This window comes from Chrysemys picta, chromosome 2 (genome assembly GCF_011386835.1).
Source record: "Chrysemys picta bellii isolate R12L10 chromosome 2, ASM1138683v2, whole genome shotgun sequence".
NCBI lineage: Eukaryota > Metazoa > Chordata > Testudines > Emydidae > Chrysemys > Chrysemys picta.
The window spans coordinates 207,686,625-207,704,507 of record NC_088792.1 but is presented as its reverse complement, the minus strand read 5'-3'; the positions used below and the strand labels follow the sequence as shown (position 1 = coordinate 207,704,507).

The 17,883-nt window shown below is 42.1% G+C and overlaps 1 protein-coding gene across 3 annotated transcripts in view; it reads left to right on the top strand.

Moving 5' to 3' along the window:
- SMCHD1 (structural maintenance of chromosomes flexible hinge domain containing 1) overlaps nt 1-17,883 on the top strand; it is a 168,956-nt gene that overhangs the window by 97,199 nt on the left and 53,874 nt on the right. For all 3 annotated transcript variants that reach the window (XR_010598829.1, XR_010598828.1, XM_005310383.4), the window contains exons 27-31: nt 2,314-2,402; nt 4,596-4,714; nt 6,778-6,945; nt 7,825-7,950; nt 17,625-17,704. Coding sequence is in view for 1 of the 3 variants with exons in the window: in XM_005310383.4 (XP_005310440.2) it covers nt 2,314-2,402; nt 4,596-4,714; nt 6,778-6,945; nt 7,825-7,950; nt 17,625-17,704 (582 nt within the window). In the remaining 2 variants the exon portion in view is untranslated. The remainder of the gene's footprint in view (nt 1-2,313; nt 2,403-4,595; nt 4,715-6,777; nt 6,946-7,824; nt 7,951-17,624; nt 17,705-17,883) is intronic.

Here is a 17,883-nt window from a genome sequence, read left to right as displayed (position 1 = left end):
AGTGATTGTTAAATATGTAACAGACTTTCAGCATCTACAGCACTTCATGGCTTCAGAGCAGTGTACAAACATTAACTAAAAGTCAAAATATCTTTGCAAGGTAGGTTTGCAGCAATCAGACGTTCTCCAGATCCACAAAATACAAAATGGTAGCCAACCCTGAAGCCACAAGACTGTACAAAGTTGAAGCAGGAGTTTCATCTTAAGTGATAGTAAAACACTAGCACACCTTGTAGTGCAAAATAAATTACTTGAATAGATGTAAGTTATTTTGATTAGATAGTAGCCTCCATTCTTCTTCAGGAGAAAGATTCTTGAAAAACACACCAAATTATTGTTCCTGAAACAAAACAGAACAATAGAGACCATCACCTTTATTGTTTATTCCTTATCTGAGAAGGTGATTCTTCTGTCTTCCCCTTGATAGGAATCTTCTTAACAAAAAGTGTTTAGGAAGCTGATTCAAGCACAGTTATTTGTAAAATAAACTTATATTTGCATCTGAAGAGATTTTTTTTTTTGGTCAGACATGGTTGTCTCTTTACATAGTGCCAAATGCGCTGACTGTTTGGAGCCCAAAGACTTGTTTGGTGCCAATACACCATTAATATCACAAATTTATTCCCAGTCTCCCTCTAGATGAACCCTAGGACTAGCTCGGGAGCAAGGCTTAATAGCCCTGAGAAGAATGTATGCAATGTTCTTGTAGAAGTGTTGGTCCCAGGATGTTAGAGAGATGAGATGGCTGAGGTAATATCTTTTATTGGACCAACTTCTGTTGATGAGAAAGACAAGCTTTTGAACTACCCAGAGCTCTTCCTCAGCTCTGGGAAAGATACTAAGGCTTATGTCTGCACTGGCAAGTGAACAACAAAACTTTTGTCTTTCAGAGGTGTTTAAAAAAAAAAACCCAAATCTTGAAAGACAAAAGTTTTGCCGCGACAGATGCCAGTGTGAACAGCACATTCAGCAGGAGCGCTCTCCTGCCAACAACAGAAATGCTGCTCGTTGGTTGTAGAAGTTTTTTGTCATCAGGAGAGCTGACAAACAGCAGCTACACTGGATGACTTTTAGTGGCATGGCTGTGGTGACACAGCCATGTCGCTAAAAGCTGTGTAGTGTAGACATAGCCTCAGAGTGTCACAACTAAATATAGGTTTCACCTTAAATGGTCCCTTAGAATATGCGCTAACTACTTATACTAAACTATCTGTTCAACCTTGTATTTAGTTGTGACACTGAGTACCTTTTCCAGACCTAAGGAAAAGTTCTGTGTAGCTGTAACAGAAGTCGGTCCAATAAAAAATATTACCTCACCTACCATGTCTCCCTGAGAAGAATGGTCAATCCTAAACAGAGTAGACATAGCTTAAGCTAGTCATTAATATTTTATGGCCTCATTTAGAACAACCTGAATGCTGATTCCTTCAGCTGTTCATGGTCAGACATAATACCTGTGGAAGACAAAGTAACTCTATTCAGTAAATAAACCGACTTACTTTTATTTTATTTATTTTTAGAAAAAAATATAATTTTAAAGCTCCTCACACTAATTATTTGTGGTACAATTATACATACACCTCTACCCCGATATAACACGAATTTGGATATAACGAGGTAAAGCAGTGCTCCAGGGAGGCGGGGCTGCGCACTATGGCGGATCAAAGCAAGTTTGATGTAACACGGTAAGATTTTTTGGTTCCCGAGGACAGCGTTCTATCGAGGTAGAGGTGTACTATAGGAAGAAATAAATTCCTCAATCCAATAAGATTGGTTCAGCCAAAATGAGCTGAAGGAAAATCTGGTCTACGTGCCTTTTTTTATAGATGAGATCTTGATATCTTTGTGTCTGTATATCACTGCATATTATCATGATCCAGATTCTAATGGATTTTACAACTAGACATATGTTTTAAAATTAATTCAGACATTTGTACAATTTATTTTGTCCTAATCTGGTTACAAATACTGTTCCAAATTGCAAAGTAGGCTGGACTTTAGCCTGGTTACAAAACACAATTAACAATGTCATCTATGCTAAGTATTGGTAGCCAGATTAGTAGAAAAACAAGTTTTAACCAAGTTCCCTGACATCATTGTATTTTGTCATGCATACGGTGCTCACACTGGTTGTGGTTGAAGTGAAAATTCAAAAGTTTGTCAACTACTAAATCAAATGTAAGCACTTGAGTCTGTAATATATGCAAGGATATAATTTTGAAACTCTGTTTGCAAATGAATTATTTTTGTTAAATATGTTTGAAGTAATTGATTTAATGAAGAACTACAAGCCAATTTTGTATGCCAATTTAGACCACTTCCTGATGAACCTAAACATATTAAATGCAAATTAAAAGGACCAAATACATTACAGATGGGTGAAGAGCTACAAAGTGAAATTGGTGAGTACCTGCATGTCCTATGCTTCATTGTAGGATATAAATATTTCCTTATCTCTCATTATCCTGTTATCTGTACAAACAGCATGTGGCAGAAACTCTGTAGTACGTTGTCCAATATAAAATAGGCAGGTACATTTTAAAATTAAAATCCTAGTATGGAAGAGTTTATCACAGCTCAAAGTGAAAAGGTAGTGTTACAAATATCTTCTAGAAGACAAAACCCACCTGTAAATCTGAATTCCTAGTCTACTTGATATTCCTCCCTCTGGAGTTCAAATCATCAGGAAGATTTTATTTAAGTCATGCTGTCTAAAACCTCTTAATTTGAATACTATTTCAGAAATCTGGTCATCTCTATATTAATTTATTTTAAGGCTGAGGCTCCTAATTTGAATGGAAATAGGCATGTTGAGGAGACCATCAGCCTTTTCAGTATTCCTCAGTTTTGATGTTTTTCACAGCTTTTACCTCATATTTCAATGTCTTTATTATGCATACATTGATGACTTCAATTCCCATGGCTATGATGCTACAAAAGTTTGGCTATGAGGTATTTTATTGGTAGAACTGTCAGTGAAATAATATGTTGTGATAATTGTTCAGCTGATAAAGAGGGGTTTTTTTCTATAGTATACAAGTAGTTTAGGTATGCTGAATGTGTAAATGACCTCAAAATAGTCTGAAAAATATCAGATAATATCTACTTAACTAACCTCTAGAAATTAAAAATATTAGGAACATTTTGTGGGGATATAAAAGTGTATCTTGAAATAAAACTCCCATTTCATTTATGAAGCAAGAAAAAAATCAGCATAAGACAGCTCATGTCAGTGCTCTAATGTGTTCTCACATGAGTTTAAATATTAAGAAGACTTCTCTTTTAATTCTATGTCAAGTTAAGAGATGATCTACTGCTAAAGGTCAGGGCTGGCTCCAGGGTTTTGGCCGCCCCACGCAGCCAAACAAAACAAAACAAAAGCCGCGGTCGCAATCTGCGGCGGCAATTCAGTGGGAGGTCCTTCGCTCTGAGCAGGAGTGAGGGACTGTCCGCCGAATTGTCGCCGAATAGCTGGACATGCCGCCCCTCTCTGAAGTGGCCGTCCCAAGCACCTGCTTGGTAAGCTGGTGCCTGGAGCCGGCCCTGCTAAAGGTAAATGTGTGTGAATGGGAAAGGAGTCGTCTTGTCAGGTATGGCTAGAGTAAATGAATGCATTTTTCACTATTTCCTATTTACCGTTTATACTCATTCATAAGCCGAATTTTTTTAGTGAAAAAGGGAAGCACCAGATGGTCGGCTTATGAATGGGTATAGAGAGAGGGAGAGGTGGGACACAGCCCCTCCCCCCAACGGAGGGAGCAAGGAGAGGCAGCAGAGCCAGAAGGGAAGAGGCGGGGCCAGAGCCTCTCTGCTTCTGACCACGTTGCTCTCCCCCCAGCCTCCAAAGCAGCTGCAGCTCCGGGGCTGGCAGGCTGCAGCAATGCCGCTAGGCCCCGCCCCCCAGAGCAGGCTGTGGCCGCGCCGCCCGGCCTGCTGGAGCATGCTACGGCCGTGCCGCCCAGCCCAGCCCGTTGGAACATGCTGTGGCCGTGCCGCCCGGTCTGGCCCGCCGGAGCAGGCTGAGGCCGTGCTGCCCATCCTACCAGAGCAGCTCCAGCCGGGCCAGAGACATCCTCCCCTGGCCCTCCCCAGATAAGGTGGGAAGGGATGGGATGGGGAGAGTGTAGGGGGTCCCAAGCTAGGGGTGGGGTCATGTGGGGGGTGGTCACAGGGGTTACTCCCCTGACCCCCAGCTTCTCCACCCCTCCCCCCAAAAAACGTTTCCCCACCAGTTGCTGTCCCGGCCCGTCAGGGTAAGCAGCTGGTGCGCCGGGACACTTTGTTTATGTAGGTTTACCTCCATGCCTGCGGGCACTTGAGGTAAACAAACCATCTCGGCTCACCAGCAGCTTATCCTGATGGCCTGGGAGCCAAAGTTTCCTGACTCCTGAATTATAGGGTCGACCTATGAATGGGTCATAAAAAATTTTCATTTTTACTTATCCATCTTGGGGGGGTCGGCTTATAAACAAACCGGCTTATGATCGAGTTTATACATATATAGATTTTGTGCATGTTCATACTTTGTCTTATTAAAGAGGACGTTGTTCAGTTACAGATTTTTTTGGAAAAATAAGCTTTCTTCTTTTTAATAGATGTGATGGTTACAGACCAGTATGGGAATCAAATTCAGACCCTCTCAGCCTCTTGCATAAATTCCTTAGGAGTTTCTGGGAATGGGCTGGATAAATCAAATTTGAAAACTACGTGGCAGGTAGGTAGTCAGAAATACTTTCTAAGATGTCATACAGTGTGGTGTTGCCAGCATGTAGCAATTGATTTATAATAAAACTATTTGTCACCCAGCAGAAATTTAATCAAAATTGGAAAAAGTCTAAATTCTCTTTTTGATAGGTTAAAAGAGTCTGGTGATCTTAGAGATCTATTAAACTGTATCCCATGTGCCTGTTACAACTAGGGAATACAGCAACTTAAGTTCCTTTTTTACTACTGATGATAAATCTCCATGCCATTGCTGCAGCTATACAACAAATCTCATTTTTCAGGTTATGCTTCAAACTTTTAGTCATTTGACCTGTTCTTAGTCCATGCTCCTTTTTCTGTCTCTTGCTTCTAGGTATCAGTTTATTTTTTTTAAGTAATTTTCTCATTCAGTCTTTTGTGTTGTGCTTTGTGGATGTAGGGATGTTTGGTGTGGGGAAAAAAAAGAATAAGAAGACATAATGGCTAGATAGAGACAATTAGATGCATTACTGAGTCGCTAATAGAGATGATCCAAGTATTTTTCAATGCCTCTGCCACCCTTAAGTTTCTGGAATTGCAAGGTCTCAGCTTGTCTCTGTGTGACTGAAGAACTTGTTACCCCAAGTTCTTCTAAAAGTCCATCTTCTTGGAAATACCCAGGACATAGTGGACTTGGCAGAAGGATTTGCTAGAGCGAGCAAATTTCCTCAAAAATGTATAAATTGATGTGTAGAAAGCAAAGAGTGATTTGTGTTAGGTTTAGGGTGCAGAAACAGATGTTTGCTTTAACTTTTCAAAATGTGGACTCTAGTTGCTGATAAAATAATTATGGACTGTTGTGTGATTATGCCTATATGTAATTACATAAAAATGTACAGTGACGCATATAAGATTTCCTCTAAGCCAATTTCTCAGAAAACTAACATCTGAAACAAAAGTTCCATTTTGTTTCTTTCATTTTGCCTGAAGTTGATGTAAAATATATCAGTCATTGCCTGGTTAATAGTCTTTCTTTCTCTTTCCAAGCTGGTGTTGTGTAAAACAATTTTAGCATATGTATTGTAAATGCAGTTTCTTTCAGTGTTCAATCATTGATCAGTGAACTAACTAAATTTTGTGACTTTTTCAACTCTTAATATCATGTTTCATGTTCCTTGTTTTCCTTTAAAATGTTTTGCTATTTTCCAATTGATGTGAATTGTATTTTTTCTTAATTTCTAGCATAAAGATACAAAATCCTGCTACGTAGAATTTCCGTCAAATAGAACTTAATTTAATTTTCAATGGCAAACAACAACAAAAATAAGGGGAAGGAAATTTATACACTGTCCCATACAGTTGTGTTACAGAATCCCCTCCCCCCCCCTTTTTTTTTTTTTTTTTGGTGTGGCTCCACGTGTAGGTCCTAAATAATTGTATTTAGGAGCTTTTAGCATTTATTATTGCATGCAATAGCTCTGCTGTAGTTTGTTTGAATAAATTGAGATCCTCAACCTGCTTTTCATTTTTATGGGTTCGGGCAATAAAGACAAGTGGCTGATCTTGCTTTCTGTCTTGGGCAGTTTAATTTAATGTATGCTAGTATTTGATTTTAACACAGCCTTTAAATATTCTGCTCCTTCATTTGAGTGAGTTATTTATTTTGACTGGGAATAAGCTATCATTTGTTTTTTCATGTTGAGTCATCATGCTAAGACAAGCAAATATATATTGTGTCTGGGCTTATACATTTTTGACAGTTTTGCATGGTTGTTTTTCGGTATGACCTGTCCTTAGGTATCATGCATAAAAATAATTAGATAAAAACCCATTTACTATGAAGATAGATGTCTTAAGAATATGTAGAATTAGCTTAAAATCAGTCACTTTATTTGCATATCCCAAAATACCTTGACATTTTAACAGAGATCAAACATTGCAATATAATCTTTTCATTTATTATTCAATGTACAACAAAAAGACTGGCATCCAGTGTATATAAATAGTAAGTCACATTTTTAAATCTGAAAAAAGAATAAATTACATTTCGCTTTGCTTTTACTAAAAACATGTTACACTTCTGTTTCTTAATAGGAAAGTACACAAACCATGGCAGTCAAAGGTATTAGGTTTTATCCAGGTCCTCCTGGAAGTAAAGAATTGTGTTTTGCTTGGCGTGAATTTTCTGATTTTCTCAGAGTAAATTTGACTTCAGGACCTCCAGTTAAACTACACCTTATGGATTGGCCAGAATTAGGGGAGGTGAGTCAGTTTCTTTTGGTTCAGTTCCAAAGGATTTAATACCAGCTTTTTATATTTCCAGAGTTTTTGAAGTATAAGGAGCAAAGATGAAATCTGTTGAGTTTTTCTTTCAGTATAGTATACAGGTCTGTTGCATCTTATGCGCATTTAACATGCGCGATTTCAGCTTTACATGGCAAAAACAAAACAAAAAAATAACCATTTTAATACTGTACCTGTAGTGAGGGCGATTCCGCCCGCAATTGAACTCAATGTAATTTTGACTATACGCGGTTTTTGCTTTACGCGCTAACCGCGGAACGGAACCCCCGCATAAGATGAGACTTGCCTGTATTCAGTATTCCTGAAAGTTTCTACAACATAACAGCCCGGGAGATCAAAGTTCACTATCTCTACAAGACAGTATAGTATAGACAGAAGCAATTTAAGCTTCCACCAGTGCCCCTATTAATATGGATATGTGACAGGGTATACCAGACCCTCTGAGGCCCCTTGCTGGAAGTCTTTTGGCCCTGCCACACCCCATTACAGGATACCTGTGTGTTTTGAACTAGACTGTGACCATCTGGTCATTTTGTGTGTAGCAGTTGGCTCAGCGCCCTGCAGGGAGGGGTCCCGGCTGCACCATGTGACCAAGCAATCTGAGGTGCATGTGACCCAACATACCTGATCCCCCATGCATTGCCTCCACTGGGGCTTTAATGCTCTACCATAGGCAGCCTAATTTAGGAGGCAGCTAATGGAAGTCATGGCCTCATGTTCCTTGGTCATGATTTGTTGGGAGGAGGAGGGTAGTTCTTGCTCACACCCCTGTAATGATTGTCTGACGCATTCTATTTACAATAAAGTAAAAAATATATATATTTGTATCTTTTTCAGCCTATTGCAATAATTAATGGCAGAGAACTGCAGAAGCCTCTGATAGTTCAGCTCTGTGATCAGTGGGAAAATCCATCTCCTGAACCAAATGTCAAAATCAGTCTTGTAAAGGCTAGCAACTTAAAGGTAAAATGAGAGCTTAGAAGATGTCCTGGCAGCTTTTATGTATCAAAGCTCATAAATATCATCTACCAAGACATAGCTACATCACCTCCCTACATCTCTATCTAGTTTCTCCTTTTTAAAAATATATTGAGGAATTTTAAAGTACAGATGTGAATATGCCAGCAAAAAAGAGCAGAATAATCTTCTACGGTAATAACATACAATAAATAATAAAAAATAATTCCCATCACAGATTCCACAGTGTTTTTTCTTGTTAACTAAAATTAAATACAGTAACTAAACTAATAATTTATGCTATTCATTTGTAACTTTTTTTTTAACTTTCTCTCCCTGGGCCTTTCTCTGTACCTTCTCCATATTCCTTACATTTCTTCTTATTACTACTTTTACTTAGTCTTCAGTTTTGTACTTAAGTAACTTACCAAATGACAATAAAGAACAGAGTCAGTAATATGGTACATAATCACCTTGTTCAGGATTTCCCAAACTGTAGCCCATCGAGAACTGTCTGATGGTCTGCAAAAAGCTGGCAGGCTACATAATTCTGGCTTCCCTTCTTGTTTCCCTCTTCTAATGCTGAGATCAAGGCTCTTTGCAGTGAAGATCAAGTGGAAATGAGGAGGAGACAGCTTAGCTGTGTGTAAGCAATTGCTGTTGTTGCCACTAGGATATTATGGAAATATATTTGTAAGATGGTCTTCACACTTGCAAATGGGATGGAGATGATCTCTTTATTAAAATGTGGTCCACATTATGAAAAAGTTGGATAACCCTGATTTTTGTCTATTTTTAATGTGTGCTAGTTTTTGCTTATATACAAGATATTCTTTTTCTGCTGCACAGCTTCTCTCCTCATTCATCACAAATGGGTAATTCCTCATCTGTGGAATTTGGTGCTGAAGGCTCCAGAGTTAAACTACACCCTTCTACTCAGGTCACAAAATGTTTTGCCTTTGTGGGCAGAACAAGTTTACTGGAGGTTCTGCATCAGCTACAGATAAATTTAAAATTGGAGGTTTATACTGAAATAAATATGAAAATGAATAATGCAATCACTACAGTATTTCTTCTGTTATTTATTAATACTTAGTTCAGTTTATGCGGTTTCCAAATTTTTAATCTTTCAATGTGCTGCATAATTTTGTATTGAAAAGTTATAAGCATTATAGAAGTTTGGGAGGAGGGTTTGCAGTTGTGTAAGAGAGACACCAGGGAAGATGTGATGGTTCCGTTTCTCCGAAATACTTTGTTGTTTAACTTCAATTTTTATTCATTTTCATGCTGGATGATTTTATTTCACCTTCTAGCTCCTCTCTTCTTCACTGAGGAATCACCAGAATATTGAGGCTGTAACCTCTGGTTTCTTTGGTACAACAGTGGGTTCCCTCTTCCCTCTACTGTCACAGCAAAGAAGCTTTGCAAGCATTGAGTCAAGTCCAAGAGGTGCTACAGGCAGTTTTTCAGGTGCCTCAAAGGACAGCTATACCCTGCTGCTACAATCCACCTGGCCTTGCTTTGTCATGGCCTAGGGCTTTGAGTCAGACTGCCATGCTGGGGCCTCTGCTCCCCTGCCCAAAGCTGTGACTCCACCATGGGAGGCTTGACCAGGAATATGAGGATTCCCGCAAAGAGGAGAACTTCTCACAGCCTGCTCAGGGCTAAGTCTGCAAACTCCAAAGGCTCTGAGTGTCAAAAAGACAAAAGCCAAGCATCCCTTTCATAAGGAAGTGATTCGTATTGTTAATGAGCAAGTCCTGTAAAAATTATGATTTAAACTTTTTCTCCTTTGCTTTCCCAACTTGCCTCTTCTGTGTCCTGCAGCATGTCTGGGTATGCAAAGAAGCCTGTTATTCCTATGAAGCCCTGTCTCAGCAGCAGTGCAATGGGGAATTGTGCTTGTCTGGGTTTCAGCCCATAGACCTTCACTCTGCCAGGGAAAGGGGTTCACAGTTGGGGAGAGGGTTGCCCATCTCCCTCTCAATAGGCTAGCTCTACATTAAAGCTTAAGGAGCACTTCAGGCAGTCTTTGCCCAGAACCAAGGCACATAAGATTTCCATTCCCCATGCAGCTGCACCATTGTGAGGTTATGGGGGGAAGTGGGAAATTGCTACCTGTGTTCCAAATGGAATAAAGCTCTGAGTGGTACTAGATCTCTCCCCAAATACTTTACATGGGTCTAAGCTAGCCTGGGAAGAGGCAGACATCTTTACAGGTTCCTAGGGCCATCTACAGGTTATTCCCACAATCAGGATATTGGTCCCGATACCTGTTTCGGCTGAATGGTCCGAATAGCATACTACCCCTCCTGTAAATAGCCTGGGGAACTACCCTACAGTTACCACTAGAAAAAGAAACCCAAAAATCTGCATAGCTTTCCAAAGAAAGGCAGCCAGTGGTTTGCAAGGAATTCATTGATATTATTAATAAAATACCTTCTTCTTCGAGTGATTGCTCATGTGTATTCCACAATAGGTGTGCGTGCTTGCCACATGCACCGGTGCTGGAAGTTTTTCCCCTAGCAGTACCCATAGGGGGAGCGCCCCTAGCGACTCTTGGAGTGGCGCCTCCATGGTGCGGTATATGGGGCGCTGCACGCTCTCCCCACCCTCAGTTCCTTCTTGCCACCAGTGAAGGTACTTCGGAACTGCTCTGCTCCAGCTTTGCTGCAGCTCTTCCCCAGAACTCTTGTTCGTTCAGTGTATAGTACCTGTAGTTAATAGTTTGATTAGTTTTAGTTTAGTTTAGTTAGTGCGCCTGGGCTGGGACATGCCTCGCGCCCCGGGTTTTAAGTCGTGCAACACTTGTAGGCGACCAATGCTAGTGAGTGATCTACATGCGGACTGTTTACACTGTTTGGGTGAAACCTATCTCAGCAATCGCTGCAAGATTTGCAAGTTGTTCAAGCCTTGGACCGAGAGAGATGTTAGGCTCCGGGCCACCCTGATTCCGGCGCGCCCCTCCAAGTCGGCACTGGGTACCGCGGTGTCGGTGCACTGAGATCCCCTGGTGCCATCTACCAGTTGACACCGCTTCCCGTTCGTGGTGCACACCAAGAAGCTAAGAAGAGGCCTTCTCCGCCGTGGCACTGGAGTAAGACTGGGGGAGAGGCTAGACCCATGTTAGGCAGTCCTTGGTCCCCATCGGCCTCCAGGCCTCCGTCTCAGGTCAAGCGGAGTACCCTAGCCCATTCGGAGCAGGCTTCTCCAGATGTCCGGATGCCCTCCATGCCAGAGGCCCTGCAAGTGGCCCAGGACGTTATGTCCATGCCGGTATCAGGAGCACCGCCAATGTTGGTCCTGTGATCAGAGGCAAGCCGCCGCTGGGATCTCCACAGTTGCCCCCGACTCGGTACCGGTTACTGTCGAGGGAATGTTTCTGATGTCATTCGCCGCTCAGCAACCGTCCTGTGCGTAGTCCATGCAGGTCGCTATCAACCCCCACCAGGTTGTCTGGTTGGGTTCCGACTGACAGGGACTCCAGCCACCGCTCCGCCTTGAGGAGCGGACACCGACGGGACCGAGGCAGATGATGCCGAAGGTCCTCGTCTCAGAGGGGCTATTGTAGCCTGTCACAACACAAACATTGACACCATTCCCGTTCGTTGTTTCACTCCAGGACCCCGCTACGGCACTGCTCCCACAGCCCTGGGCATCGATCGCCTCGCTGACGCGGATCCGGCTGCCGAAGCCAATCGCAGAGCAGCTGCTACCGGTGGTACCATTCCTCCACGTCAGGATCACGGTCTCGTGGTGGGCATAGCTCACGGTGCCGCCACTCCTTCCGGTCCAGGCACAGCGGCAGGTCATACATCAGCCCGGCCTCCCTTCGTAGTTGTCCATCGATGGGTCAGGCCAGCCAGGCCGAACAGCCTCCTCCGCCGGTGCCACAGCAGGTGCAGTGGTACCGGGCCCCGTGGCCAGCACAGTGGTATCAGTGGGCACTGTGACCCCCGATGCAGCCCCCGGTGGAGTCTCGCTCGGTGGCCGAAGCCTCGGAACAGCTGTTGGCCTCCTGCTCCCGGCCTCCGAGGAAGGAGTCGGTAGGACGTGCATCTTCGGCGCCGTGCCCGGAGAGCGACCAGGTGGTGGATCCTCCATTGCCAATGGACACACAAATTACCGTGCCCGCCTCCTCGCCCTCCCCTTTACAGCGATAACGGCCCCTCTGTCCGGCAGGAGGAATCTAAAGCCCACCTATTGAAAAGGGTGGCATCAAACCTCAACCTTTAGGCAGAGGTGGTGGAGGAGCCCTCAGACTCCCTTTTTAATGTCCTGTCCGCTTGGATACCAGGCAGGGTGGGCTTGCCACTCCACGAAGGGGTGGCAAAAATTTCAAATGCCTTGTGGCAAATCCCAGCCTCATTGCCCCCCCCCATCTCTAAGAGAGCGGAATGCAAATATTTTGTGCCCACCTAGGGACACGAATACCTATACACCCATCCTGCCTCTAACTCCCTGGTGGTCGAGTCGGTCAACCACAGAGAACGGCAGGGCCAACCAGCCCTCACTCTGACAAATAAAGCTTCAAGGAGGCTGGATTCATTTGGGAAAAAAATTTATTCGTCCTCGAGCTTCCAGTTACGGGTGGTGAACCCTCAGGCTCTCCTGGGCCAGTATGAGTTCAATCTGTGGGGCTCTCTGCCCAAGTTCGAGGACTCCCTCCAGGAGTGTGACAGGAAGGAGTTCAAAGCTCTGGTGGAGGAGGGCACAGCGGCTGCCAGGGCAACCTTGCAGGCAGCATCAGATGCGGCGGACACAGCTGCACGATCCATGGCCTCAGCAGTGTCCATGAGAAGGGCGTCGTGGCTCCTGCTGTCTGGGCTCTCCAGTGAGGCGCAGAACTGCTAGCAGGACCTCCCGTGTGACGGCAGGGCTCTGTTTGCGGAACAGATGGTCATAAAACTCCAAGGCCTGAAAGACTCCTGCACTACGCTTAAGACTCCTGGCTTCTATGTTCCGTCTCTGGCTAGACCTAAGTTTAAGCCGCAGCAAGCTCCCACCCAGGCCACCCACTCTAAATACGAGCCCCCTTATAAAAAGTCACGGGACTATAAGAAATGCCCGCATCCTGCCCTCCTTCCCCTCTGTCGGAGTTGTCTGGCAAGAAAGAACTGAGAGTGGGGGGAGCGTGCAGCGCCCCTTATATCGCACCATGAAGGCGCCACTCCAGGGGTCGCTAGGGGCGCTCCCCTACAGGTACTGCTAGGGGAAAAACTTCCGACACCAGTGCACGTGGCGAGCACACACACCTATTGTGCAATACACATGAGCAACACATTTCAAAGAACACCAGTTACGGAAAAGGTAACTGTCTTTTCCTCTTCAAGCATTATTTGATAAAGCGTTTCTTGTATGCACCCCCTTCGAGGACATTTTAAGATCCAAATGGGGTCCTGGGTTAAAACCAAATTTAAACTGAAATGTTATCTTTTTATAAAAAATTTCTTAAGTTTTGTGAATTTAAGTCCCTTGAGAAGGGAGCTTTCTTCCTAAAGATCCCATGGATATGAGAGTGAGGAGACAATAAACAGAGTTCAAAGCCTTGACTATAGACATTCAGCCCGAAAGTTTTTCTGTACTTACCAAGGAAAACATCCTTGATTCCAAGCAAATGGCTCATTGTCGGGATTTGATCCTTACCTTGAGTGTAAAGGTGTCGGGTATGCATTCTGGTCACATGCTTACAGTGGTATGCAAAATATTCTTTAGGCAATTTTTCATGAGTCCTGCTGTGATTAGTAACAAGAGCAGTAGCTCTTGACTCAGTGGCTACAAGAAAGTCAATTTACACCCATGAATATTCATCAGTCATCCCAAACATATTCCCTGGCATACGAATTTGCAGATGTGAGGATGTTTGAGGAAACATTAGCGAAATTAGCAGGTGAGAATACAGAGACACCTTAACCCTCCCTCAGTTTTCTGGAGCTGACCATGAATCTCCAGATACTCATTGGATTTGAAACCCATTGTTCGTAACAGTTGACTCCATTTCAACCTTAAGTATCTTGCTTAGGAACATCTCCTAAAATTGTCAAGTGATCACATGATGAAGACCAGAGTTTTCAAATTAAAAAAAACAGGAATTCTGGATTTCTGTTAAAGGAGAGTATAAAGAACTCAGTGATGAAATTATGGAAGTATTGCTTCCATTCACTCCCAGCTATCTCTGTGAGTCTGGGTTTTCAGCAAAGACCTCTGAAAACTAAACACAGAAATCGCTGAAATTTAGCACATGACCCAAGTCATTTTCCATTAGAGATTCAGCCAAACATTGCACAACTATGCAGTTCGAAACAGGCCTGCTTTTCTCACTGAAATCTTAAGCTATGTGCAAACATGCCAAAAAATCCATATTTTCACATTTTAGTTTTAAAAACACAGATTTAATCGGATTATATTAAACTGTATGTGGTTAAATAAAATCGCAAAACCATCCTTCTTGAATCTAGTGTTTTGAACTTTTGAATATAGTGTCCTAAGTCAGTGCCTTTTTTATAAAAAAAAAAAAAAAAGGATTTGGGGAGGCACTAATTTTAAAATATCTGTAAGGAGCTGCAGTACTAAAAAGTTTGGAAATCACAGCATTAGCAGAGGGAAGAATCTGGGGAAGCTCTTAACAAAGACTTAAATGAACTTTCTCCACAAATCAAGAAGTTGTGAGTGACAAAGGCTAGGTGTATACCTGTGTGTGTGTAAGAGCTTACAATACCTGTACAAAACTCTCCCTTTTGATCTACTCTTTGCACCCAGAATCTTCAGAAATGGCTGGTGGTAGCCACAACAGGTTTCAGACTGCAAGTTACACATCTGTAACCATACATGGACAACGTGTCTATCAGTGTCCTGTCCAGAAAAACAGACTCACATCTAACTTATCAGCTCCCAGAAAGGATTCAAACCTACCAGTTGTACAAAATCAAGACAAACTTTTTGAACCTAATGCAGAGAATTGCTCATCCCAGGGTCAAAATAGGCATGACTCTGGCCATAATTTTACCAACAGAGGAAAGATTTTGGAAAAATACAAATCTTTACAACAGTTGTTTTTTTTTGGCAATTATCTCCTTCAGCTAGGATTGCCGGTTCCACACACCAGTATCACCCCCTTAAATGGGGTTTCTAAATATGTGCCTCTAGAAATTCCTTCCGAATACCTGAAATCATTCGGCGTATGCAGTCAAAATTAGACATTATTTCCAGTCATGTCTGAACATTTGTTTGTGCACAGGTAAATATAAACTATAAAAAGCCAGTCCAATTTGCACTCTAGACCCTTGAAATACTCACTATGGAAGGAAGCATCGCAGGGTTGAGTGCATACCTGGAAAACATAACTATGGGATTATGATGTGTCACTCAAAAAAGGAAATCATCCAGTTCTCTCAAGCACACTTCTGTGATGTACAGGTTTCCAAAATCACAGAATAGACATCCTGTTTAGTTCACTTTGAAAGCTCTATCAGTGAAGTGTCTGATCAAAAACATAGGAATGGTCATACAGAAACAGACCAGTGGTCTAGTAAGTCCAGTAGGTGGCTTCTGAGAGTGGCCAGTACCTGAAGCAGAGGAAGGTGTAAGAAAACCAGTGGTGGGTAGTTACAGAAAGCTTGGAATAGGGGAAGTTATCTCCTACTTTTGTTAGTCTGGCTTGTGATCTGAAGCATGAATGTTTTTACCGCTTCCAAAACCAGAGAGTAACAAGAACTTGAAGCTTCTCTGATACAATGGAAATAATATCCTGGGCAGAGAAGAATCCACTGCTTTTCAGGGAAGTTCATATAAAGGAAACCGAAGAGTGTGCTGAAGTACTCCTAGTTTTGTGTTGGCCCTGAAAGCGCGTGTTTGGATTTGAGAGCCAAGGAACCTCAATTGCCCCTGCAGAAACGACTAGGCCCCTTAAAGCAGGAACACCTCCACCCAGACCTGGACCACTTACAGTTCACAGTCTGGACATTGGAAGGGAAGTGTGGTTCAACAAAGATTTTCTGTTAGCCTCATTCATACATTATGGAATCCATAAAGAACTCTGAGGCAGGGACTGTCATTTGTACAGTGCCAAGCACAGTGAGCACTGGACTTTAGATGCTACCAGAATACAAATAATAATCACAAAATTCTTGTGATCTCATCTATTCTAGAGTTTTCCCAGGCTGATTGGTTGAAGTCCTACACCTAAACATCATAGGAAATAGGGTACCAGCATTAGTGTTGTTCTTTATGCAGGCGTACTGGACTCCCTATCTGAGTCTGAGGCATCAAGACTAAACAAAATGGCAGATTAGACAAGCCTGTTGCTTGCCTTTTTAGTTGCCATTGCCTCTGAAAGACATTCTTTGTTATTTGTTCTCTCTATACAAAATATACACTGCTGCTATTGGGGAAAATATCGTCATAGCTTCAGAAAGCTTTCTGCCCAAAGTATGATGTTCTTTCCACAATTCTTGGGAAATCGTTCTTTCATCATTTTGTTACAATCCTTAGCACTCCTTTGCGAGGTCATAGCATAAATGGGCATCCCTAGAAATCTACAGTTACATCTTGAACCTACAAAGTACATGTGGCAAATGTACCGTTTTGATTCCATCCAAACTGTCAAGGCCTTAGGTTTTCAAAGTTGCTAGATATTAATGTTGCACCAGTTGGTCTGATAGGCATTTGGGAAACCATTCACAGAGGGAATCAGGATTCCTTCTACAAGATCTGCTGTGGCGTGTGAGAAGAACATGTCTGAACCTCGTATGAGAAAAACTGACAAAATAGGTTTCTGTTCCTCTGAAGAGGCATCTTTGGAAGAAAGGTACTACTGGATTGGTTTCCAAATTCCCTTAATTTACAAAGCTTTTGCCTTTATATGGGATAACTTCTATTCTGCCTGTTATTCTGCTGGATTAAAATTCTTTATCCTTTCTCATGCTACTTCTGGGAATCACTACTTGCTACTTCTCAGCAATAACATTGGCCTACCTCTAAATTCCACAGGTGAGAGGCATTACCCATTTGTTTTGAATGAGGGGAGAAGCTGCCAACAGGAATTTCAAATAAGTTCTCAGTCCTTACACTCGGTTAATAGTGAATTGGTGTGGTATGCAATTGGCAGGTTTTTTGAGCACTGGTCCCTTTGTGTATTCCACTGGGCATGCGGATTTGTAGTAGTATGTGTACGTAGTATATCTTTATTTCATAGCCATATATACCAGTTATGTCTGTAACATTCCGTATCGTAATCACCCTCAAAAAACTCTAAACAAATCTAGAATAGATACAAATGAGAAGTGGGAGGCCATTTGAGCAAGCAGCTTAAAATATAGCCCAATTAGCATATACTACAGAATAACTAAATTGACATCAGAATATAACAAAACATATAACCATAGTAAAATATATGAACCAGTTACTTAAACCAAAATCTGCTTAGTCAGACAAAATGACTTAAAAACTGTCTTAAAAACTGGTCAAGGATATTCCAGAACCTGTGAAAATCTTCATTAAATCATAAGAGTCAGGAGAGGCACAGTATAAAAAAATGAGCTGTATTGTCAGAATACAAGGAAAGGTATTGAGTTGAAATAAAGTATGATAGAAAAAGGGAAAACTCTATTTTTGGTGTAATATAAGACTTCTGTCTCATTAAAAGAAAAAAATGTCTTGACAACGTTCAACTCTCTTGACAGATCATTCCTTCAAGCCAACAACATAAAACAGATGAAAATGGTAGGGCTAATCTGGGAGTAATTAGTATTCATGCACCCAGGTAAGTAATGGAAATGTATAGACAAAAATTAATTTCTGAAAAGACTCTTATTAGATGCCTTTAAGTTAGTTAGCTGCATGTTTACTAAAGTAGTTGCCAGGAAGTCATCTAGAGCTAAGTGCAAACACTTAACTTATTTACTCCTGGGAGAATTCTACACTACTGTGTGTGTGCATAAT